This window comes from Lissotriton helveticus, chromosome 1_1, assembly GCF_964261635.1.
Source record: "Lissotriton helveticus chromosome 1_1, aLisHel1.1, whole genome shotgun sequence".
In the NCBI taxonomy this organism is placed as follows: domain Eukaryota; kingdom Metazoa; phylum Chordata; class Amphibia; order Caudata; family Salamandridae; genus Lissotriton; species Lissotriton helveticus.
In genome coordinates, this window is record NC_136057.1 from 657,657,254 (window position 1) to 657,683,602 (window position 26,349).

Below are 26,349 nucleotides of genomic sequence, written 5' to 3' on the forward strand. Positions count from 1 at the left end.
GCGGCGATGGCTGGAACACCACGATGGCGATCTGCCAGACCGGTGAACCACACAGCGGCACACCCTCTCCAGCAAACGGAGGCAACGGTTCAAGAAGGTTTCCCTCACACAACTGTACCGCCCGGTGATCCCCAACACCAGAGGTTCCCTGGATCTGGAACAAATAATAGCGGACAGACAGAAAGCCCTGCGAGCGGCGGCAGAGGCCCGACACACAGTTGACGACTCAGGAGGAGAACGCGGCCCCCACCTTTTCACATCTGAAGATGAGGAACACAGCGATACACGCGCCTCCAGAGATGGCTCAATCTCCCCACCACTGGTGACACCGCAAACAACTGACACATTATTTTGAACATCACAGGATGGCGAATCTGCTGCGCTCAGGAGACTTCAGTAGGGTGAACACAGGAAGGCATAGCGGCGCAATGGTGCAGGTAATGGCAACTGCGAGCACACTTACAAATACACTATGCAGTGGGTAGCCTGACATCGGACCCTCAGTGGCAACGCCGAACAACCCCCTCCACGAAATGAGCTAGAGACAGTACGTGATGTACAGTTTGGACTTATTGTGTCCAGCGATAGGCCCCTTACGTTGGGACAGTTTCCCAGGAATTGTTATTATGTTTTCCTATCCCTTATCCCTTCCTATTGACACTGCGGGGGCAAACAACTGGACTACTAATGGACGTGTGGGGGGTATTTGTGCGGGTGGGGGAGGTCCCCGCTGCGCACCCCGACTACAGGTAACAAGGCCCTATGTGACCCGGTAGTTGACATGACAAAACTCCCTAACAAGGACATAAAGTTCATTACACTGAACGTACTAGGGCTACATACGGCAAGTAAACGATATGCAGTATACGCCTACCTGAAACGCCAGCAAACACACATAGCCTTACTGCAAGAGACCCACTTGACGACTACGGAGGTTGGACGCTTACAGCGCAAATGGAGAGGCATAGTCTGTGCCACTGGGTACTCCGCGTTTGCCAGGGGGGCACTAATTTGGGTGAGGCCAGGTGTCCCATTCAAGGAACAGCTCAGGGTGGTAGATAAGGAAGGACGGTATGTGTTATTGGAAGGCCTGTTGGATGGGCAATCAGTGCTGATAGGCAGTATCTACGCTCCTAACACAGAACAGCACATGTTTTGGAGCACCCTCACGAAAACACTGGCACACCACACCCACACCCCATGGATATTAGGTGGAGATTACAATTGTGTCCTCGACGCGACCCTGGACCGCTCCCATCCCCCCCCCGGCACAATCACCTGTACATAAACAGACGGAACTATTTAACGTCTGGGTGAACCAGTGGGCACTGGAAGACGCATGGAGGGCACAACACCCCACCACGAGACTCTACTCATTCCACTCTGTCCTCCATGATCTGAGGGTACGCCTGGATAGGTTTCTATGCTCCACAGCCCTGCACGCGAAGGTACACCACACGGACTATGTGGGAAGGGTGATTTTGGAAACCACCACACAGCCCAGTTCCCACTTGGAAGCTCCCCCGGGACTGTCTCATGGATCCGGTTTTTACACATGACCATGGGGAACACTTGCATGGCCACTTTACACTTAATGCAGGGACGGCGTCCTCTAGACTTTTAGAATGGGACACACATAAGGTGGTGGCGAGGGGTCAATGCATACAGCAGGTAGTGGGAGTGTGCAGACTTCTGGAGAGGACCTTACAAGACGCGGAAGACACGTTAGCAACCCTAAAAAAATCAGACAACCGTGGTGGAGTTGGTCCGGAACGAGTGGCTGAAGCCAAAACGAGATATATGGAAACACTTTGAGACCTCCGCAAATATAATTTTAGAGTCTATGCAGCTAAGATGCACCGAGAAGGCAATAGAGGGGGGACACTATTGGCCTGGCTAGCCAGACATAACACAGAAGTGAAGCCAGTCACTGAACTTAGGGACCAGACCGGACAGCTCCAGACCTCCCAACTTGCAATCTTACACGTTTTTTTCACATATTACTCCGACATTTACAGAGTCCCGTGGCAGAGCGACCCCCAAGCAACAGACACATTTTTTCACACCCTTACACTCCCGCAGGTCCCACCGGAAGATAGGAAAGGACTAGAGCGAAAGATAACACTAGTGGAGGTGAAACAGGCGATAAAAGCATTAGCCAGTAATAAAGCCCCAGGGTTGGATGGGTTCCCGCTCGAATATTATAGCACCTTCTCAGCCCAATTGGTCCCACAAATGGTCATCATGTTCAACAAAGCGCTCAAGGTGGGGTTACTCCCAGGTTCCCTTAGGGAGTCGATCATAGTTGCATTTTTGAAACCACACAGGGACTCTACACTCCCGTCGTCCTATAGGCCAATAACTTTACTCAACACGGACTGCAAAATATTGGGTAAAATACTAGCAGAAAGATATGCCCAAATCCTCTCCCCGCTAATCCACCCCGACCAATGTGGGTTCGTGCCGAACCGTAACACGCCACACAATCTCTGCAGACTATTTCATATTCAGGACACGACTCGAGGGCTTTTTCCCAATGCGGCATGCCTCATATTAGACCTCAAAAAGGCATTCCACATACTTTTGTGGCCATATCTGTTTGATGTCCTCAGACGAAATAATATTGGCCCGGGCCTGATAGCATTCATAAAACTTCTGTACACGCACCTCACATCCAGAGTCAGGATGGGCCCCTACATCTCCGCGGAGTTCGTGGTGGCGAGAGGAACTAGGCAGGGGTGCCCACTGTTGCCCCTCCTATTCGCCCTAGCGGTCGAACCCCTGGCGATGCGTCTGCAGCAGGGGGATGAGACTTGGGGGATTCCTATAGCAGGCACTAGGCACTGCGTATCCCTATACGCAGACGATCTACTGATCTATGTACGCGACGCCACCAGCGACCTGACAAGCATTTGGAGAAAATTAGAAAGCTTCGGGGAGATCTCGGACCTCAAGGTAAACTGGGGGAAATCTTCGCTTTACCTGCTGAGCCCCCATATGGCCCGTTCGAGATCCGGATAGGCGCCCAAACCTTGGCATGGAAAGCAGACGCCACCCGTTATCTAGGGGTACGACTATATCACACCCCGGAGGACCTATATGCAGGAAACCATCATAAAACCCTGGCAGGCCTCCGAGCGGCAATAGGATTCTGGAAAACGCTACCGCTGGCGCCCATAGGCCGAGTAGCTCTGGCAAAAATTATAATGGTCCCTAGGCTACTGTACCATTTTGTAAACCTTCCAGTAATCCCACCGCAACCGTTCTTCAAAGAGCTGGAGGGTCTCCTCACGGAACTAATTTGGGGCGGAGGGCGGCGACGGGTCACGTTAACCACACTATATCTACCCACGACGGAAGGAGGTCTGGGAGCACCAGCATTCGAAGAGTATTTCTTAGCGGCCCAGCTCCAATGGTTATCATATTGGACAGTGGGGAGACACGTAGGCGAACCTATCACCACAGACGGTCCCACGCCGCAACCCGCACTCCACAGATTGCTGCTGCCTGGCACTAAGCCCATACGTACCCGACCACTACAGATGTCCATAGACCGCACCTGTATGATGCGTGTCCACCGCATGTCCAAAACGCGGCCGCCATACTCACCCTTGTTACCACTGGTAGGGTTCCCACAGGGAGACTCCTACTACACGCAGGGAATCCTCCAGGTTTGGACAGATCTATCCGTCATGGAGGTAGAATCCTTCTTTGAAGATGGACAGTTGAAGTCATATGATCAGATGATGGAACAGTACGACCTACCTCCCGGACAATTTCTGCTCCACAGACAGTTAATAGATAGTAGCCGACGGTACTGGAATCCCACAACAGGGGAGCCCATACAACACCCAGTGATACACACGATCCTGCACATGGGGGTGGGGCAACATTTGGTTACCTAGCTTTACAAGGTAGTACGCTCATTGCTCCTCCGATCCCTTCCACCTCTACGTCAGAAATGGGAGACGGATATAGGCAGGGTAGTGCACGACAGGGAATGGGACATGGCTCTAGAATATCCCAAAAAAGTCTCCAGGAATGCCAGATTCCGTAATATACAGTTTAATATTCTCCACAGAGCCTATCTCACACCACGTCGCTTGCATCAATTCTTTCCAGACACAGACTTTGCCTGCCCCTGCTGTCAGACCCCGGACGCAGATTTTAAACACATGTTCTGGGACTTCCCATACTTCAGGGATTTTGGGACAAGGTCCATCGAACGTTAGAAGGCATCACTGTTATCACGACCATGTCCACATGGGAGGCCTGCGCACTTGGGATTTTCCACAGGCGGAAAACTGAGAAAGTGCAGTGTCACTTTCTATCCCTGGCCATTCTCTTGGCAAAAAGGGGGATAGCCATGCATTGGTGGTCCCATCATTGGAGGTCCCCTACGGGACCACCGGAAGCAGCGTGGGTAGGCGCCATGCAAAAATGGGGAGTGGCGGAGGAAGAGACACTCCGAGACGAGGAGGTGAAGGGACACCGTAAACACCCTATATCACTAGAGTGGGCCCAGCTACTGCACGAGTTCAAGGAAGCAACACACGCACGGGAGACACCGGCGGCCCCGCAATCCCAGGCCCCCATAGCCACCACAGCCCCCTTAGCCCCAGTAAGACCATAACCAACTAATTCGCAAGATGCCCGGACCCGTAACCTGAGCCCCCGCAACGCAGCGCATAACGATACTTCCCCCCACACCACCATAGATTATACTCGGGGATAACCCCATCCCCACAGCAACATGGTTAGTAGCTCCCGGCTCCCCCCTAAATCCCCATTCCCCTCCAGACAAGTTTGGTCCACATGTTGGAAAAGTTAGAAACTGGAAGGGGTATCCCCCTTTTCTCCAGCGGTTTATTGGAACATATCTGTAGTCACCGATGAGATGACACCGCATACAGGCACATATCTAGTTGGCCCCGTTGGCTATACCCGGGATGTCAGTACACGTGCCCACATGACACAGGACCGTTACCCAGCTATGTGGGATGAGACAAATATTCACAACGGTTTTCCCCACTCTGTAAGGGGTGAGCTGATGCAATTGTAGGGGGTAGCTGGTAGACACTAACGGACTGAAGTGCATGGAAGGTTCGACCGGCACAGGATTACTGTATGAAAATGTATATTCGTCCCGTACTGGCATTTTGTACTTGTAGAAATGTACCACTGTACTGCATAATCACTGTCATGATGACTGTACGAGGCAAAAAAAATCCAATAAACAAATTTAAACAAAAAAAAAAACAGAGCTTTGCACTATACCATATCCCGCTGAAAGGAAATATTTCTCTCCATGTGTTCCCATACCTGGCGTGTCACGCAGTTTGGTGCTTACTTTCCCTCTATGTTAAAGAACAGTACAGGTTTCAGCACCCAGGCTAATGTGCTGCATAGCTAAATACATATAAGGTCCCAAAGGCGAGACCGATTGCATTGCAAATGCTTGTTGTAGTTGGCTGCCAGGGATGCAACATATGCCATTACTGTTTTAGCACAGAGATAAAAACAAGAGTGCAACAGAGGCATTCTTTAAACAAATATAAAAGAGTATTGGAAAATATCCAAGATACACATTAATATTATGAGTGGCTTAAGGGGATGGTCACAGGAGTGGGGAGGAACTACACACATCGCACATAAAAGCCCCTGAGTTATAGGGAAAGAGTATAGGTGGCCCTAGGATAATGATAAAATATGTAGGCCTTTGAAGTAAATGGTAGAAGATTCTCAAATATGTTATGTTTCCTGTTATGAAGCGTGCCTAGTTCACTGATGATGTGGGGGTGGGATGATGCAGTCCAGGGATCTTGGCAGCTGCAGCATGCTATAAATACCGCAGTCATAATCGACTGCGTTCTATAACTTGATAACTCAATTCTTGAGTGTTTTTAGACGTGTATCCACTTTTATTACATGTAAGACGTCCCATGATAAGCCCGGTCTCGACAGGCATATACATCTGACAGAGCTGCGTGGTTATACTGAGGTGATTGCACCGGTGACGCCAGCCTGCTATCTACAGCTCTGCTGCTGAATAGATTGCCCCCTTACTTCGTGATAACGCTATCAGAAACCACACCGAAGAATGCCATTTTCGTGAGGCCCACTCACATTATTGAAGCACTTGATGCCTTCGGGTTTTAGTTGCGCGTTATAAATGTTCTTTCTTTCATTCATCGTTAACATGCAAATACGATTCATACTGTCAACTTGGCAAATATGTGTTGAAACACAGAAGCAGTTATATCCAAGGGCACTCACTCTAGAGTATTTGTATTGGTTTTTACATGCTTAGGTGCATTTTTCATTTCACCACCAATGTTTTGCATTTATGTGGGACCGCGGTCGCTGCAGGTATGTCTGAATGTATCTGTAGGGGTCGTTGAGACATCACCACGTGCCCCGATTGGAGCCATACAGGAAGCTAACATAGTGTCTCTTTCAGGAAAGATTAATCATTTAAGCAGTTATAATTTCACGATGATGCACGAGGGGCTAACGTGTGCAGATAGGTTGTCTCTGCAGGAACAAGGGTGCATATAGAAGCTTGCCTCTGCAGGAACAAGGGTGCATATAGAAGGATACCTCTGCAGGAACAAGACTGCATATCGAAGCTTACTTCTGCAGGAACAAGGGTGCATATAGAAACTAAAGTGTTTCAGAAAAAGCAGATAATTTAAAGAGTCAGGACAAGTGATTACAGGCCATGATTGGACAACCTGCAGGTCCTCAGCTCTGCAACCTGCAGGTCCTCAGCTCCATAGCCTGCAGTTCCCCAGCTCCACAGCCTGCAGGTCCTCTGCTCCGCAGCCTGCAGGTACTCAGCTCCGAAGCCTGCGGGTCCTCAGCTCCGCAGCCTGAAGGTCCTCAGCTCCGCAGTCTGCAAGTCCTCAGCTCTTCAGCCTGCAGGTCATCGGCTCTACAGCCTGCAGGAACTCAGCTCTGCAGCCTGAAGGTCCTCAGCTCCGCTACCTGCCGGTACTCAGCTCAGCAGCTTGCAGGTACTCAACTCCGCAGCCTGAAGGTCCTCAGCTCCGCAGCCTTCAGCTCCTCAGCTCTTCAGCCTGCAGGTCCTCAGCTCCGCAATCTGCAAGTCCTCAGCTCTTCAGCCTACAGGTCATCAGCTCTTCAGCCTGCAGGTACTCAGCTCCACAGCCTGCAGCTCCTCAGCTCTACAGCCTGAGGTCCTCAGCTCCGCAGCCTGCAGGGGGACCTTCCTGTATATAAACAATCCATGGCAGTTTGCTTTTTCCATGTCTGCTGCACAAGGCTGCACACATGGAAAAAGCAAAAACGAGGAGAAATAATGCATTTCTCCCAGTTTCGACAAGTTAAAACCAGGTTTTTCCTAGTCTTAATTTTGGCACTGCCTCCTATGTACTTTGCCGTTGTACATAGGGGCAGCGTCAAAATCAATGGGTGTTGTGGTAGAACAGCCACTGCAACACCCACTGCCCACCCCTTTCACACTAAGCATAGCGTGAAAGGGGGCCTTATTTACAAGGCTGCGTTAAGCCACATTAAGTGGCTTAAGGCTGACTTGTAAATAAGGCTAAGCCCCTATCGTCACCAGAACGTCTGAAAAAGTGATGATGTGGTGACGATAGGGGCTTGCACATTTGCCCCAAAGAGTCATAAGCACACAGAAATGCACACTTCTGAAAGTCGAATTTCTAAAATAATAACAACAAATCCGCTTTCACCAATAAGCTGGTTTCATCACCAATACTCCAAACCTACCAAACATGACCACGCTAGCCCTTTCCTATCAGAAATTACCACTGAAACACATATTATGTAATTTCCAATGCAAACCTATGAGAGGGATAGCCACACAGCGGTGAGAAACCAAATAGGCCATTTGTCACTACCAGGACATGCCACGCAACAAAGGCACATGTACTACCATTTACCTGCACAGCACCCTGTCCATAGGGCTACCTAGGGCCTACCTTAGGGGTGACCTATATGTAGTAACAGGGGAGTCTCAAACTTGACAAACACTTTAAGTGCCATGTCATGGTGGCAGTAGAAGAGGCCTGAGACAGGTTTGAAAGGCTATTTCTGTGGGTGGTGCAAGCAGCGCCGCAGGTCCACTAGTAGCATTTACTTTACAGACCCTGGGTATATAGGATACCACTGTACAAGTGACTTACAGGTAAATGAAATATGCAAACAGGTGTTGACCAATCTTACCAAGTTTACAAGAGAGAGCACATGCAGTGATGAAGTGCCCAGAGCCATAAAACCAACAAAAAAAGTTCGAAAAAAAACCATGAGGAGGGCTAAAAGTTTGGGGATAACCTTGCAAAAAGGGCCAGGTCCAACAGGCACACTGTGGGATCCTTTACAAGTGAGAACACACTTGCGATGGAAGAGCATGCAGCTGAAGTCCTTAAACGAAGAGAAGCAATCACGGCCGGCATGACTCACGGGTGGGGGGCAGGGGTCGTGCGGGGTGGGGGCACACGGATTGAGGTTTAATTTAAAGAAAAAAGAAAAAAGGTAACTTACCTTTGCCTGCCCGGTCTGGTCCGGTGATACAAAAGGGGATGATGGACGGAGCGTTTGAGCAAATCAAACACTCACCCCCAGTCAACTGATCTGGGTTTAATCCATCACCATTCTTTAGCCCACTCAGCCACCCCATTTCAGACATGGCTATATGCAAATCAGTCTGACCCTGTGCCTCATGGGAACAGTCCAGCCCGAACTGCCAAGCCATGTCTTCCATGAACCGGAAACAAGCATCCTGGGACCGGTTTCGGATTCATAATCCTCATCAGCCAGGCTATCTCCGGTCTGGTCCGGTGTCATCTCTGCTCCTCACAAGAAGCAGACCAGGCAGCCTCCCTCCTCTCCCCTAAGCCAATGTCATTGCAGTGTTGTGATTGGTTGGGACGCCGATCACAGAGGCTTCTGTGGGGAGGCCATTTTCTCCATGTAGGCTGCATGCAGCCTACATGGAGAAAAGGGAGAGTGTGTTTGACTGGTTTGGTCATTCCTGGGACCAACCAAACAGTCAGCGCCCTCAGAGTGGGCAAGCCACTTCTCCCTGGCCCTAGAGAAGGATGCCAACTCCCGCGCCCCCAACCAAACCCTTCTGCTTTCTCGCAGTGTGAGAAGCAGAAACATAAAATTGTATTTATATTACCATCTTACATTACGCGAGAGATCAGTGGGGCAAAGCTCCTCCGCCCACATGGAGGAGCTGCCCCTGCAGAGAAGGAACTTTTAAAAGCAGCTAACACTGCTGGGACCTTCTGAAACAGCAGGAGTAAACTGAGCATTATATGATATCTTTAACTACAGAAAAGGAATTACTATGAGATGGTCATTCTGCATATGCCCTATATCGCTAAGACGACTATGGAAAATGCTGACACTGCTAGAGTCTTCTAGCACTGAAAGGACACTGATAGGGGAATGGAAATTGTATGGTTCTTTGAAGATGCTGCTGGGGAGGCTGATACTGCCCTGAAAAACAGAAGATCTGGTAGGTGTGTATTGGTAAAGCTCTAGGTCTGGGGGGTTATATAGCACTGAGAACACACTCCTAGAAGAAGCTAATACAGTGAAACTCCTTATGTACTGAGAAGGTCCTGATAAGAGATATGTAAAGCTCACGCTCCTGGAGTCCTCTAGTGCTGAAAAGGTACAGGATGAAGCCTGCACTGATGGAGTTCTCTACCACAGAGAAATCTTCTATTCACAGTTCAATTTGATGCCAAGATTTGAGAACTATGTTGATGTACCTGTCTGGCTGCTTCCACTGACACACTGGTTCAAGCTGGAGAAGCTGAGTGGGTGTATCTTCCTGCAGAGAACCCTAGTTCTGTTCTACGCTGGTTATGTTTGAAGAGGCCTCCCTACCGCTGTTTCCTTTCCATGACTAGTCTTGGCAGGAATTTACACCTGGTGTATCTGCCATAATGGTGGTACGTGAAGCCTGGGAGCTCAAGACGTGCCAGTCTGATGTTTAAATCATAAACAGTGCTGGCCAGTTCTTGTGCACACGCAGTGTTTGAAGGAGAGACTACAGCTTCACACAAACACTTCTATTTGCAGGATTCGAGCAGGAAAATAAATGATGACTAATGAAAAACTGGAGTACTGTCAGGAATGGTGCCCAAGCAATTAATTACTGAACACCAACTATCATGCCATGCATACCTACAGAATTACAATAGATACGCATGTGGGTAGACACACCTTATGTGGTTTCACTCAGGTGAACCATGTCAATCATTCAACCATTTCTACTGTGTTGGCTTTGCTTTTCTACATGTTCAATATAACATCATGGATTGCAATAGATCATACACAGTAATCTGGTGCCAGTTCTTTCATGAAGCCAGACACAGAGGCTATCAGATCAATACCTATGTTGGGAATGCAGACGTTTATGTGGCCTTTTAGTTCTTCCATTCTACTCAAAAGTTCAAATGGTCACGGGGCGTGGCCAAGCAGCATGGCCGACAGGACGTGAGCTCCACCGGCTCCCGTCCTGAGGACCCTAATATCCTGATTATTTATCCTACCTGGGCTGCGGTTTCTTGGTAACGAGAGCCGGATGTCCTTCTCATACCGGGAGCCTCATTTCTGGATGTCGCCGGAGGTCTGAGGTGCGGTTCCTCGATGGTAGAGCTGAAGGCGAGTGAGCTGGGTCTCTGTCCAAGTGAGACGGTGGTCTGCGGCCTACCCCCGATTGGAGTTGCAAAAAACACAGTTGATGGACAGAATGTAGAACAATGTCATACATTCACCCCAGTACAAGGATCTGGGCCTAAATCCATCGTTTTTTTGCACTCCACACCACCCTGGGTTAGACACTGGCTATATGCAAATCAGCTCTGACCCTGTGCCTCATGGGAACAGTCCAGTCCGAACTACCAAGCCATGTCTTTCCCAGACCGGAATCAAGCATCCAAGGACCGGTTTCTGGCTATCAGCCTTCATCAGCCTGGATAGCTTGACCCCAGTGGTATGGAGAGCCTGGGACTCACGTCTGAGCATCCCCAGCCCACTCGGGGTGAAATTGCAAAAAACACAGTTGATGGACAGAATGTAGAACAATGTCATACATTCACCCCAGTACAAGGATCTGGGCCCAAATCCATCGTTTTGTTGCACTCCACACCACCCTGGGTTAGACACTGGCTATATGCAAATCAGCTCTGATCCTGTGCCTCATGGGAACAGTCCAGTCCGAACTACCAAGCCATGTCTTTCCCAGACCGGAATCAAGCATCCAAGGACCGGTTTCTGGCTATCAGCCTTCATCAGCCTGGATAGCTTGACTCCAGTGGTATGGAGAGCCTGGGACTCACGTCTGAGCATCCCCAGCCCACTCGGGGTGAAATTGCAAAAAACACAGTTGATGGACAGAATGTAGAACAATGTCATACATTCACCCCAGTACCCCCGAGTGGAGTCGCGGAAGCAGACCGGCCTGCCGCACTCCTTGGGGTCGTGGTGCTGCATGGGGACGGCGGAGCCCGCTGCCACCTGAGGCTCCGCCTTGCTAAAATCCGTGTGCGGCTGCTGTGCTCCACAAGAGACTCCTGCTGCATAGCCTCGACTCGGTGGCAGCGAGGTGATACGGAGCGGAGGCCCTTCCCCCGGGAGCGGCCTGGATCTTGCTGCGAGTGCCCCCCGACTGGGAGAACGTAATTGGTGAGAGACATCCTTTGCCCCGGGGACTCGGAAGGCTGGCTGGAGCCTGCGACGGCAGTAGTGGGGGCGGTGCTGCGGGGCCTGCGGGTCCGGCTCTGCACCCCTCCCCCACGGGGCTGCCATTTTGTTCTCGCGGCAGTGCGGCCGCTGGCATCCCCGGAGAAACCTGAGGCCTGAGCGGCCCGCGGCCCCCGTGTTCCGCACCGTGGTGCCCCACCGCCCCTGGAGAACTACTGGAGTGTGACCTGGGAGCCGGGGCGGCGGTGCCCGAGAGCGCTGGGGTGAGAGGCGACACATCGGACCCCCGGTCCTCCGGGATAGGCCTGCTCCCTGCGCTGGCCTGTATGCTCCGGGCCCCCACACTTGCCTGGCACGGGGGGTGGATGCTGTTTGGACTTTCTGCCTATCATCCTAAGAGGCCCACTCCTCTATCAGGAGGCTCCTGGGGGATAGGATTGTTGGCCCAGACTGCCCCCATGGGTGCTGCGCTGTTGGAGTGAGACCCGCGAGCCAGGGCGGCTGGAATAGCGAGAGCGGGGGTGAGCGGCTGCCCACCGAACTACCGGCCTGATGAGACGAGCTTGCTCCTTGTACCGGCCTGTTTGCCACGGGCCCCACCGCTTGCCTGGCGGGGAAGGGGGGTGCTGCTCGTGCCTGCCGCCTAATATCCTGTGTGCTCCACTCCGTTGTCGGGCGCCCCAGGGGGGATAGGACTGTCGTCTTGGTCTACCCCCACTGCCGCTGTTGCTCTGGGGGGTGCAGTGGGCCCCCCGCCCTGGATATAGCTGTGTGGACTGGCCTGGGCTGCGGCGAGTGCGCTCTTGGCCCCTGCTTGGCGTCCCCCCATTTCTGACGCCTCTTGGTGCGAGCTGGAGGTGCGGTGGGGTGTGCCAGACATACGACCTGAGGAGCTGCCTGGAGACCCGCGGTTGGGGGATGGTGGGTGTAAGAGGTCCTTGGAACTCCCCTGGAGGGATCGTTGGGACTTTCTTGACGACCGGCAATGCGCAAGGACAGGATGTCGAAGTCCACCCAGCCCAACACCATTACACAGTACACTACCCAGCGGCTGTAGTCGCAACGAATTACGCGACAGACGGGTCAGGAGGAGAGTGCGGATGGGCCTGCGGAGCCTTCCCGGGCCGAACTATTGAAAGCTATACAGGGCTCCCACACTGCGCTGGAGCGACAGATTGAGACTGTCTCAATTGATGTTAATCTCTTACGGACGGATCTTCGGAAGGTGGCGGATAAGGTCTCGGTTGCCGAGGGCAACATTACCCAATTGCAAGGCGAGGTGGCCTCCCTCAAGAAAACGGTAATGCACCTCACGGCCGCGACCGATGCCTTGGAGCGAAGAGCTGAGGACGCGGAGGGAAGCGCGCGTCGCAGTAACATTAGGGTCCTGGGGGTACCAGAACGGTTGGAGGCGGGTAACGCCGAGCGTTTCCTGGAGACCTGGATTCGAACCCACCTGTGTCCACAGGGCCTGTCGAATGTCTTCGTTATTGAGCGGGCGCACCGGGCCCTGGTTCCGCCTCCGCGCCCGGGGGAGCCCCCGAGGGCACTCATCGCAAAGATCCTGAACTATAAGGACCGGGATTGCATATTGCGGGCGGCGAGGGAGACGGCGAATCTCACTATAGAAAACAGTTGCATCTCCGTATATCCTGATTACGCCCAGCAAGTGCAGGAGCAGCGCAAGTCCTACCTGGGGGTAAAACAAAAGCTCCGAGAGATGAAGCTTCAATACATGCTATTGTATCCGGCCAAGCTCAAGGTGATCTCGCAGGGACGTGCGCACTTCTTTGAGTCCCCAGCGGAGGTGGGGGAGTGGCTGGATATACGGGGCGACGACCTGCTACCGGGAGAACGTGGGGGACCCCGTGAGACGTGGGGACCCCGTCCTCAAAGGCGACGACGTGGAAGACGAAGGCGCCGGTCTGAGTCCGAAGGTCCCGAGGGGCCTAGAATCATGGTGGGTGAGGATGGCGCACTGCTTCTGAGACCTTCTGGGGAGGAGACAGGTCCAGAGTCCCCGGGCTGACCCGGCCCTGGGGAAATTTTGGTTCCGGACACCTTACAGGATACGGTGCCGGGTACGGACCCTATGGTCCTGGTGATCCCGGAGACTGGCATGTCTGAGCCACGGGTGGAGACGGCTCCATCTTGAGGTACTGTTTGGTATGTGCTACGTTGTTCTCGGCCTGGGAGGGCCTTGGCTGTATTTCTGGTTGTTGGGGATGCCTGTGGCCCATACTGTTTGCCCGGGGATGGTGAGACGGAGCGGAGGACTTGTATCCTGCTGAAGGAGGACTCTGGGGCGGGGAGTCTATTTGGTTCCTATTTCTAGTCAGCCTAGGGGCTGCTATGCTGGTTTGGGTCCTGCGGGGAGCTGGGAGGGGGAGGGTGGGTGGTATTGGTTTGGTTGTGTGTGTGTGAGTGTTGGGTGGAACGGATGGGGTGTCTGTGCACATCCTGGCACCGGCAGGGGGAGGGCAGGATAGCATGTTTTGTTCTAGCTGTCTTTTTGCTCGTGGGTGGGGGTGGTGGGGAATGTTCTGGGGTATTGGTGGGGTTGGGGGTTCGTGGGGGTTGGGAGGGGTTGAGAGGGGGAGTTGTTGTTGGCATCAAGAGTGTGATGGTTCAGGATCGTGTGTGGCTGGTCCTGAGGGTTGAGATTGCTGACCTGGATGGAGCTCGGCCCAGGGGGTGGTGGATCACAATCTGTGTGTTAGAGAGCCCGGATGGGCGTCATTGTCTGTTATGGGTTTTAAATTCTTAACTTGGAACGTGCGCGGGTTGGGCACTTGCACCAAAAGGCACAGGGTCCTTTCATTCCTTCGACGACATGGGGTCTCTGTTGCGTGTCTCCAGGAGACCCACTTGAATGAGGAGGGTGCTCAGAACCTGTCCAAAAAATGGAGGGGCCAGGTCCTCCATTCCTCCTTCTCCACTTATGCCAGGGGGGTCCTGATTTGGGTGGCACCCGGGGTTCCCTGTGCTGTTCAGTATGTAGAGGCAGACATAGAAGGCAGGTATCTGCTGCTGCGGGTTAAGCTGGATGGTAGGGATTTTATGCTCCTTAATTCATACACACCAAATGTAGATGACCCTGGCTTCTTTCCCAGTCTTCAGGACCTTATTGTCTCGGATCTAGATGCCACTTTCCTCTGGTTCGGGGATTTTAATTGCGTATTGGATCCGGATTTGGATCGATGTCCCCCTCGCTCTGGCACGAAGCCGCGCATGACGGCGAGGCTCCGGGAAGTGATGCACAATCCGGGAGCTGTGGATGTGTGGCGCACAGGCCACCCTACTCAGAGGTTATACACCTGTTATTCCCCGACACATGGCACCCATAGCAGACTGGATTGCATACTTGCGGCCAATATTGCTGCGTCCCTCTCCTTGACGGTTACCCACCAGGCCCTTTTTTTTGTCGGACCATTCCCCGGTGACGTGCGAAGTGGCCTGGGCTGATCAAGCTATGCGCCCCCGTACTTGGCGGATGCCAACAGACCTCCTACAGGACCAGGTGGGGAAAGACCATGTGGCGACAGCCCTGACTGATTATATAGATCTGAACTGGACCGCCGGTAACTTGCCCTACTCAACCAAATGGGAGGCCCTGAAAGCGGTGGTGCGTGGTGCCTGTATGGGCCTCACATATGGAGTCCGGAAGCACTTGCTTTGTGAGTTGCAAGACACGGAGGATAGACTCCGGCGCTGTCAGTCTCTCCCGGATCCAGTCACCTCGGACCAGTCGACGGAGAGGGGGGCTCGGGTGTCCGTCCATGACATTCTTACCCGTCTGGACAAGTATACTTTGGGTCAATATCGGCAGCGCCTCCACCGTGAGGGGGACAAGTCCGGCAGACTGCTGGCCTGGATACTTCGGCGAGAATTTGCACCGGAGCGGATAGTTGCCTTGCGTGGCCCCACTGGTGACATGGTACACTCGGAGTCTGCTATCCTCGAGGTCCTTCGTTCTCACCTACAGGAGGTGTACACCGCTGACCTCATGATTACGGAGGCCTCCTATCGGCCTTACCTCCAGGGATTGCTTCTCCAGGCCCTCTCAGGGGAGGCTGCGGAGGAGCTCGACGCGGCGTTAACGCTCCAGGAGATTAAAGTGGCGTTGGCCGCCCTCCCGCGTGCTAAGGCACCGGGCAGAGATGGCTTTCCGCCAGAATTTTATCACTCGTTTGGGGATGCCCTGGGCCCCCTCTTATTGCAGGTCTACAATGAGGCCCGGGAGTGTGGCGTCCTTCCGCCCACCAATGAATCAGGGAGAGGTCTGTATGCTTTTGAAACCCGGATGCGACAGTTGCGCCCCCGCGGCGTACCGGCCTATCACTCTGATCAATACGGACGTTAAGATGCTCACCAGGCTCTTGGCCACTCGGCTGGCCCCTCACATGGCACACTTGGTCCATCAGGACCAGTGTGGATTTATCCCTGGTCGTAATACTGCAATGAACTTGAGGCGTCTGAACCATATCCTCCATGAGGTACGTGGCAGTGAGGAGCCACACGTCCTGGTGTTGATCGATTTGGCTAAAGCCTTTGAGACGGTCTGCTGGGGATACTTGTTGGAGGTGCTCCAGATGGTGGGGCTGGGGCCAATGTTTTGCGCTTGGATCCGGATCCTCTATGGGGCTCCCCGGGCTAGAGTTCGGCTTGGGTCGGCCCGCTCCGAAGAGTGGTCTTTGGGGAGGGGCACACGCCAGTGGTGCCCCCTGTCGCCTCTCCTTTTCGCCCTGGCGGTGGAGCCTTTGGCGGTCTCCATTCGGGCGGAGATGGAACAGTGGGGCATCAGGGTGGGGAACACCGTGAATGTGATTTCCCTCTATGCGGATGACGCCCTATTCTGTATGACCTCCCCGAGCGAATCGCTCCCCGTCCTATTGCGGTTGCTAGACAGATTTGGAGCGGCCTCTGGGCTGCGCATCAATCCTGGGAAATCCCTGATTTTTCCACTAGCAGGCTGTGACGTGGACCCGGGAGGGAGCCTCCCGCGCCTGGGGCTGCGATGGGAGTTAGAGGCCTTCCGATATTTGGGCATTCAGGTGTCCTCGTCTGACGAGCAACTGCTGGTCCGTAACGCCGAGAGGGTGCTATGCTCTCTGCGCCAGTCCGTGTCCTTCTGGAATACGCTCCCCCTGTCTCTCATGGGGCGGGTGGCGGTTTCCAAAATGGTGATGTTGCCCAGGATATTATATGTCCTGCAAAATACGCTGTGCCCGCTCCCCCCGCGAATATTTTGCACGCTCAACGTGCTGCTCACGTCCTTACTTTGGGCAGGCGGCCGTAGTAGGGTCGCCTTGCATACTGTGGTCCGGGGCTGGGAGGAGGGGGGCCTTGAGGCTCCGAGGTTTGACCTCTAGTATTATACAGCACAACTCCTGCCGGCCGCACGGTGGTTCGCGGGCACAGACAACGGGGAGCTGCGGCTCCTGGCGGGAAGAGCGGACGAAACAGCCTTGCAGGTGGCGCTGATGCAGGTGGCGCTGATGCAGGGACGGGGGCGAACGGGACCTTGCCCTATGTGGTGCGCCATACGGCGGGGATCTGGCAGCGGTTTGCCGAGCGGATCTTGAAGCGCTCCCCCTTTCATAGGGAACTGCCAGTGTGGATTTTGGCCTCGGTAAGGTTGATGGAGGAGAATATGTCCTTCCGGGAGTGGCGGGAGGGTGGGTGTGAGACTCTGGCTGATCTTTACCCAGACGACTCCTTCGTGTCCTTTGAGCGCGCTGAGGAAACCTTCGGCCTGGGCAGGGGACAATACCTGCATTACAGAGGACTGCAGGAGATGGTGAGGGCGACTTGGCCTCAGTTCCCGGAGGCGCCTCCGTTGACCCATACCCTCAACATCCTTCTCTCCTGCGGCAGGGGTCGGCGACTGATCACCTTACTGTACTCAGCCATGAGACGGGATTCAACACCACGGGTCGCTCCGTCCTAGGCGGCATGGGAGGCGGACTTAGGGATGGTCCTGGAGCCGGGGCAGCGCAAACGTATTGGGCTCCTGACCCGGAAAGTGTCGTGCAATGCACGGTTTAAATTGATCCACTTTAATTTTCTACATCGCACCTACATGACCCCTGTCTCCCTGGCCCGCATTTCAGGGGATCGGACAGACAATTGCCCTAGGTGTGGGACGGAGGGAGCTGGATTCTTACACTTAGCCTGGGAATGCCCGCAGGTCGGTAGCTTTTGGAGGGCGGTGGTGGAGCGCATTGGCCGAGTTACGGGCCTCCGGATTGCATTGGCCCCACTTCACTGTCTCTTAGCCTTGGTACCCAAGCCCAAAAAGAGGAATTTATCCTACAAGTTGCTACAGTTGCTCCTGGTGTTAGCACGGAGATGCATAGCTATTGCATGGATGGGGGAGAGGGCCCCCGAGTTCTCCCTCTGGCTTAGAGATTTTAGGGAATGGTCCGTGGCTGAGGAAACACACATGCAGAGCACGCGCCGTGATGAGAGGCTTCAGGAAGACCTACTGGCTTGGAGGGTGATGTGTGCTGAGGGGCTGTCTGGTGATGACTCGGATGCAACTAGTGCCGAACTGTTCACCCCTGAGGAGTCTGAATCTGAGGAGGTTGCGGCAGGAGGAGAGGTGGAGGGGTCTGGTCTGGGGTAGTGTCCCGATGGGCGCGCACTTCTGTTCCGTATTAGGTTGTTATGTGAATTGTCTACATTCCCATATAATTGCTTAATATGGTGATGACTGTACCCTGCTGGGCCGAGAAGAGGTAACCAAGCTTTTACACGTACTCTGTTATCGATGCCACATAGGAGGGGGTTTGTTCTATTTTTTATGTTGATTGTGTTTTTGATGCGAACATTATCTGTGAAGATAGTTGGGTGACGGGATAGATGGACGACGTAGGAGGGGGAAGAAATAAAAACAGCGGAGACATGCATTACATGTGTACTCTATACAATTGGTTAAGTCTATTTCTGTTTTGAGGCGCCTCTTGACTTTACGCCACCCGGCCTCCGGGATGTGGGCCGTATGGCTGTGTATTATCCTGTATGGTACCCTTGGTTATCCTTATCTTCTTACGCCTAAGAGTAGACTGTCTGATTATGTCTTCTATGCTGTCCGCAATAAACATATTTAAAAAAAAAAAAAGTTCAAATGGTAGTATATTCTCTGTTCTTTCACACTTTACTTTTCTCCTGCTCTGTGTGATCAAGTGCTGGAGGTGCACTTGTTATGGAAAGGCCAACAGCTTCAAGTCCAAGTGTACTTTTATCCAGGACACCTCAAGCACAGTTACCCCTCAACTCCAGCTCCATCTCAACTGTCACTCATGAAATTCCACCCACCATCACTCCATGGTTCTGATCCAGAATGAGATCACGGCATAGTGCTAATCAAGTACATCACACACTGCTGCACCAGTTGCTCCTTTTGTCATGAACATTGCATGCTTACGTGCTGATTTAGCATAGCGGAGAGATAGGTGAACTGACGAATGAACTTCCTAAAGTGAACCAATACATGGGAGTTTCTGAGCACTTCATTTTTGTATGGTTCATCTACTTCTTACTTATAAGCACTTAACATAACACACTTATCATTAAACATTAAAAAGAGCATGTAGTTTGCTGCTACTTTGGGAGTCTTCAATTGATAAATTAGGTTGATGAGTGTGGTAGTAGCATAGGCATTTACTTGCAATACAGACAATACCGTTATGCTGTAAAGCAAAAGCGAATGAGAAAAACAGATTTCAGATACTAAACTAGTTGAGGCCAGTGTCACATACCTATTTCACAGGAACTGATCCTGTTGCATCTAAATGGTGGCAATACCCTCTGGATTGGCATTCTCTATATACACCTCTTGCACCCATTAAAAGACTCTTCCATGTAACTACACACCTCATGAAAGGGAAGCACTAATTCGATCACATAATTCCAATCTCTGCCCCTCTGCTTTGGCTGCTACATCTATAAAGCACTGATGGCAAAGTCACCGCCACACTTGACAGAGAAGTTGTGGTCTTCAGCAGGCAGCACAAAAGCTGATGCCAGTCCATCACCAGACTAAACCGGGAAAAGTGCAAGGAAGAAAACACAGAGGCAAACATTTTCAGTCTATGTCCCTGGGCTGTAGAAAAACGAACCCATCAAAGCAGACTTGAGCCATCCCCCTTGCAATTCACTAAACTCCTCAAGACCCAAAACTTGAAGAGGAACTTGTAGAAGAAGTCTTAAATACAACTCTGTAGCTGAGTTTGCATAACAGCCCATGAACATGGAACCCAGGGCTGTCCTGCTCGCTTCTTCTCTGATTCTATTGTACGCTCACTATCCCATGTTCCAAAAACCCCCCAGAAAAACAGTTTCTTTGATAAAAATCCCTATAGATGATGCAACACTGCTACTCTCCGATCTAAACTTTACGCTCCACAGAGTCAGCCAACAAATTAAATAAGCAAAAACAAAGAACTATCTAACTTTTTATTTCTAATTTTCTAATTATGCGTGCAATGTGGTGAAAAACGCCCTTCCTGATATGTCACATAATATGGAAAGCGCAGTAATATGACACTGACCCCTGATGCGAATGCGGCCTTTTGTAAGGTAATGAAAACGTGAACTCTTTCCACATTGATTAAATTCTGGACATTGGATTGTAATGATACTGCCCAGCATCTGCGAGCCAGTACATTGCGCGTCTGCCTTCCCTTCACACAAGAATGCAGAATCGGGCCCTTCTCTACTCAACACTTCACTTTAGTTCTCATTTGAAGTTCAGAGCCACACAATCGACTCACTATTGCCCAGAAGACCTAGATAAGTAGATTGTAATCTGTAACCGTACACGGCAGCCGCTATCTCTGTAAAAGGATTCATGTAAGGTAGCACATACTCAAATGCACCGAGCTCATTTGCTCGGATTAATTTTGAAGTGAAATACAATTCCAGGCCTGTCAGCTTCCATTAGAAATAAGGCTGAAAGGTTAAGAGTTGAAGAGAGTGGGGAAATGTGCTCAGAAACTGAAGAGGCGCACGCCAAACTCTCAAATAAAAAACATATTTACCAATAAAAGTCGAGCTGAATGGGGAACTCCGGTCAAAGGGACACCTTCCTCTCCCCCTCTCAATCCTCTGAGGTTCCAGTTGGAATATTTTATCCTTCAAACAAGAGCAAAAAATGGATAAATAAAGTCATTGAAAAAAAAATACACATTTCTTACACATTACATGTATCTGGCTGGTTGCTTTGATATTTTGGTTTCAACTATGTGTTGTCCGTCAAACTGAGTTTTGTGCACTACGTCAGGCATTTCTCTGAAATGATGCCAAATTTGATAGCATAAAATCTGGAGTGAATAAGCTCAGTGAGTGATTCCACTAAGTTTCTTCCTCCTCAGCCATGCAACCGGAGTAGACAGGCCCTGCGAGCATGTTGCAGCTCTTAGATTTTCCAATTGAATGCAATAAGCAACATGTGGTCTTTCCTAATGGTTCTACCTGCTGGTCTGCCCCACAGAGCAGGCACCAAACGCCCCAAGGCGTCAACATGAGGCAACTCGTACACTGAGGCACCCATTGTCTTCTGCCTCATACCCTGTTGGGGGAATCAGGAACCACATGCTGACAGAACCATACTGTTTGAAAATGTGTTAACGTGTGAAAGAATTACTTAGTTCATTCTTTTTTATCGCCTTTTTAAGGGAAAGGATGTTCACTGACACCTATGACAACATTTGCTTAGGGAAACAGTTGTTACATCACAAGTGTTACAACACATGCCATTACCCCGCATGCCGTTGCAACGCGAAAGGTGTGTAGGAGGGGATAGAGGGTGTTGGATTTAATTCCAACACCTTCCCTACTGTTGCACACATTGGAGTTGGAATAGTAAATTAAACTATTCCAAATTCCAGTGCACCCCTGACATCAAGTCGGGGTAAAGATTTGTGATGAAACGGCATGCGGGTAATGCCATGCGTTGTAACGTCATACAACCACCATTCTAGTAAAGCACTCATATAGAGTACCTAATATATATATATGCATACCATAATTATGTTAGAATAGAAACTAATTACGTAACATAGTATGTGTATGCTATTTTAGAATAGAAACTAATATAGACATACCTTCAGGAGGCTACTCAAGACATGGCTGTTCGAGCAGTAGCAGCACCCCCCCCCCACACAACCGCCCCCCGGCCCCTTGAGACCCTCGCGGGGAGTAGCGCACTTTACAAATGTCCTGATTGATTGATTGATTGATTGATTGATTGATACTATTGGGTGCCGGCCCTGAGCAGGTGTTGCACTGGACTGGCCGACTTTACCCACGTTTTATCCGATGACCGTCACCCAATGGGACTGTTTGCAAACGAGGCCGAATATATCTCAGCAAAGCAGATAATCTTGTGCTTAACTCCAAGTATAAAGTAGTCCATCTCCAAAGCCCCCCTTCCACCAGACGCAGAGTTACAAATAATACAGCACAGGGCAATTCTGATTCACCATTTAAAGATTTATCCTACGAAATGGCCGATTTTTTAACAAATTAAGGTCTTGCATTGTTATGTTATGTTATGTTATGTTAGGGGGCGTTTTGTATAGCGCTCTACTCCGCGGAGTGTCCCGGCGCTTCAGACCTTGATTTGATTTTCACAGGTAATTCCAGAATCCCATAACAGGTTTTATCCTGCTGCAGTAATAGGTCCTGTCTCAGAAAAGCAATTCAAGCAAACACTCCTGTTTCTGCTCAAGGATTCCAAGAGACCTGGAGGGAGGCCTCCACTGTGCGCTAAAGTTTGTATGATGTGGTTGCAGCAGAACTGCTTTGAAGGCATGAACATCCCTTCTGTGTTGATATACATATTAAGCCCGATTGATCTTGCAAAACACTATGTAAATAATTAACTTCAAAGTTACAAGAGTGCAAGGCTGTACGCTTTGAACCTGGTATCTAGAAGCTAAAGTGAACCGATGCTCACATGTCGGAGTGTAATAATAGTATGTGATCTTAGGATTCCATGACTCGTGAATGAGATTCTTTGCGATGGGAATAGGAAGCTGGTGCAGCCACATCTTCAACTGACAATACTATTAGATGCAACCCTTCATTTATAATCCATCCCAAAACAAAGGCAACAACCGGCATATGAAGAGTGGCTACAGTGAATATAATTATAGAATAAATTCACTAAAATATTTTATATGCAGTACATTTTTAATGCAATCAGACTACTATCACAGTGGAACAGTTTGGACCATTAGAACAGACGATAGTTATGGTCATATCAACAAAACCATGTTGCTCTAATAATAAATGGAATAACAAAGGGCTATTTGACACTAAAATTATTGTTTTCCACCAAGGAGTTTCAAGTGACATTGAAGAGGCAAAAAAAAAAGCTTAATGTGCTTGTGACGTCTCTTGAACCCTGAGATAGAAAACTGCATGATATTAACACATGGCCATCTACACTTTTATGATATATGTATCCATCAAAATTCCATCCCATGCTCCGATCAGCTGCACAAGGGAAGACAAATCATTGAGGAGCTATGCAAAACATGGCCTTGGCCTCAGCTCCACATCCTTGTGCTGTTTATATACTGCAATTATTTATATGCAGTGTCCTGCCTCACAGCCCCACAAACCTCTGGCTAAATCTCCTCATCTATAGTAACATAAACAAGCATTGGCTTAGCCAATAGGCCTTGCCTTTGGGACCTTATAAGTGTTTAGTTATCCAGCACAATATCCTTTGTGCAACAACATCAACTGTTGCATGGCTAAAAACGTATAAGGTCCCAAAGGCGAGACCTATTGGCTATGCCAATGCTTGTTTCTAAAGAGCCCAGTGATGTGAAGTTTTTGGCAAACAACTGTGCTGCAGGGTTGGATGTGTCCCCAACCTTGTGGGCTCCTGGAGAAGCGGAATAGACAGCCTTAATGCAGCACCAGGCTCAAAGTCACGACCCACTGCACTTCAATATTAACCCTGGGCGTAGTGAGCGTAGTGGGGCTTCGCGAAGCTACGCAAAGTGGGCGAGAAACTACGCCCACCTGCGCACTTCGCGTAGCCCCACTACGCACCACCCGCCTCCCTCCCGCCCTCAGTAAATACCCCCTTCAATGTTTAAATAAGTTTAAAACCACTTACCTGGTCCGCGCGCGTCCCGGGGCTCCCTCGTCTCTTTCAGTGCCCGCGTCTTGAACCCTAATGCGCATGCGTGGCCGCCCGCGCATGCGCATTTCTAGCGAGAAAGGGAGGCGGGAGGGAGGCGGGTGGCGGGCCAGCTACGCTCGTCCACGGAGCATGCGTAGTGCTGGCTACTACGCCCGCACCGCAAAATGCGTAGCAGACGGCACTACGCATGCTCCGTGGACGGAGCGTAGCTGCCCGCCCACCCCTATTCAATATGGCTGTCTTTTACTACCAAAACGGGGAACAAGAGGGCACTTTACTTTTCGTGTATTAATGCCCATGGATCCCTCTAACGCAACTTCCAGTGCGGTAGCGAGACACAACATGGTTGGATTGGACGTGTCTGTACAGTCACTCTAAAAAAAAATTAAAAAAAGATTTGCAATGCAATAAATCTCGCATTGTAGAAATTTTGACCTATTGGTATTGTAAATGACAATGCCTTTTATTATTGCAGGATTTTTAAACACATTTTTAATAAATAAAAGGCACTGTCATTTACAGTGCCAATAGCTCAAAATCTCGCAATTGCAAGAAGTATTTCGTTGCAAATGCGTGTTCTTGTCAGAAAACGATTAATCTTCACAGCCATTTTAAAGTAAAGTTATGGCACAGGCTCTTTTAGCACTAACACATTTAGTTAGACCCATAGACACGAGTCACTATTAACCATAAACCACTGTGCGACAGTTACGCATAAAACGGTTGGTGGTAACTTTCGCTCTGCCCGCCCTCGCTCAGGCCAGAGCTGTGATTGGACCGTGCGGCAGAAACAGGTAAAGAGCGCACCTGTGCAGGGGAGATTAGCAGATTTCAGCGACAAGAGCGGAGCGAGGGCAGTGGAGTCGGGCATTGTCAACTTCATCTGGATACTATTGGGGACAAAGGACCTACCGGGTGCAGGGTGCCACTATTCTCAGAGGACCAGCCGCAGTACCGAGCAGCAGGTAAGCAGAGGGAGGTGGGGGTGGAGATGGTGGGAAAGTGGGCAAGAGAAACTTCTGAACCATAGGAAGGGAAGAGAAGGGGAGACAAGATGAAGGGGACAAGTGTGGTGGTATAAAAGGAGAGGAAAACGTGGGGAATGGGAAGACGGCGGGAGATTTGAGAGGACTTAAGGGAGAGAAAACTCAGACTGGATTGAATACAGGGAGGAAGGGGTGAGTGTTCGAGGAAGGGGAATGTAGCAAAGACCAAGTGGAGATGTAAATACCGAGTCAGGAGAAGAGAGGGACCACGGGGATAAATATGACTTTATAGACGCCCCCACTCACAATAGCATACACCAAGTAGGTGGGCTGCCTGTGAGCTCTGTGAGGGTCTCAGATTAACTTGTCGATTGAAGGATTCAGGGGGCGGGAGGTGGTGAATAGCAGACCTAGGAACAGCCATGTGAAATATACTCATGCCTCAGTCACCGACCGCAGGGCACGGGCAAACGCAAACCTCGGGCATAAATCCAGAGTTTTTTGCGCGCGTGTTTTTTTTTCTTTAATGGGCACAGTTATTCTGGGGCTTGCTTTATATGTTGTGTCACCGGTACAAAGCAAGCCCTGTAATAACTGTTCCACTAAAAGAAAACAAACACGCATGCAAAGAACTGTAAAAGCTGAAGACACTTCGGCTTTATTTCACCGCATTACAGAAAAGAAAAAAAACTAACGCGCACACGAGAAATAAAGCCGAAGTGTCTTCAGCTTTTACAGTTCTTTGTGCACGTGGATTGTTTTCTTTAATGGGCACAGTTATTCCGGGGCTTGCTTTGTATGTTGTGTCACAGGTACAAAGCAAGCCCACGAATAACTGTGCCCATAAAAGAGGGGGCCTGTGAGATTCCCTTGCAGGAGCGTGCAACCATAGGGCACTACCGTATGGCGCTGCGTGCTCCCGCAAGGAAATCGCTAGATGTGCACGCGTTTCCATTGTAAGCAATGCAACACATGCACGTCTTTGCAGGGAAAGCTGTGCTGATGGCTACAGGTCTCTCTCCTAAGTAGCGCATGCACGCTGCGTAGGCGAGACCTAAAAATGAATGGCAATTAGCCACCTCAAGACATCATCCTCAACACAGACTTTCCCTTTGCAAATAATCAAAAATTTAATATTTGGTGTCCTGCTGTGTACTCCAACACACTTGTCATTTACCTCCTCCACCTGGCAAAAAATGGGAAAAATAAAGTAACTAGTGTCCTGCCACTCAAAACCACCACCCTCAGCATTACTCACCTCTTCCCTTGCAACGGCACACAACTCACCATCCTCGGTTACTTTTTTTCACTCTCTGTACCTAAAGACATATTCCCATCGCTTAATACAGGATTAGAGATCAGGCACCCTATTGACAGATGCTCTATGAACCACTGCTAGCACGTAGTACTGAAATTCCCTGTTATCTGTGGGTTTGCAACTACCTCTGGCTGTCAGGGGAGATGATTCCTTAGTACTGCCTAGTCCTG

The 26,349-nt window shown here is 50.7% G+C and overlaps 1 protein-coding gene across 3 annotated transcripts in view; it reads right to left on the reverse strand.

Moving 5' to 3' along the window:
- SEMA3E (semaphorin 3E) overlaps positions 1 to 26,349 on the reverse strand; it is an 885,350-nt gene that overhangs the window by 293,786 nt on the left and 565,215 nt on the right. For all 3 annotated transcript variants that reach the window (XM_078674182.1, XM_078674183.1, XM_078674181.1), the window contains one exon: positions 20,754 to 20,847. In XM_078674182.1, coding sequence (XP_078530308.1) covers positions 20,754 to 20,847 — 94 coding nt within the window. The remainder of the gene's footprint in view (positions 1 to 20,753; positions 20,848 to 26,349) is intronic.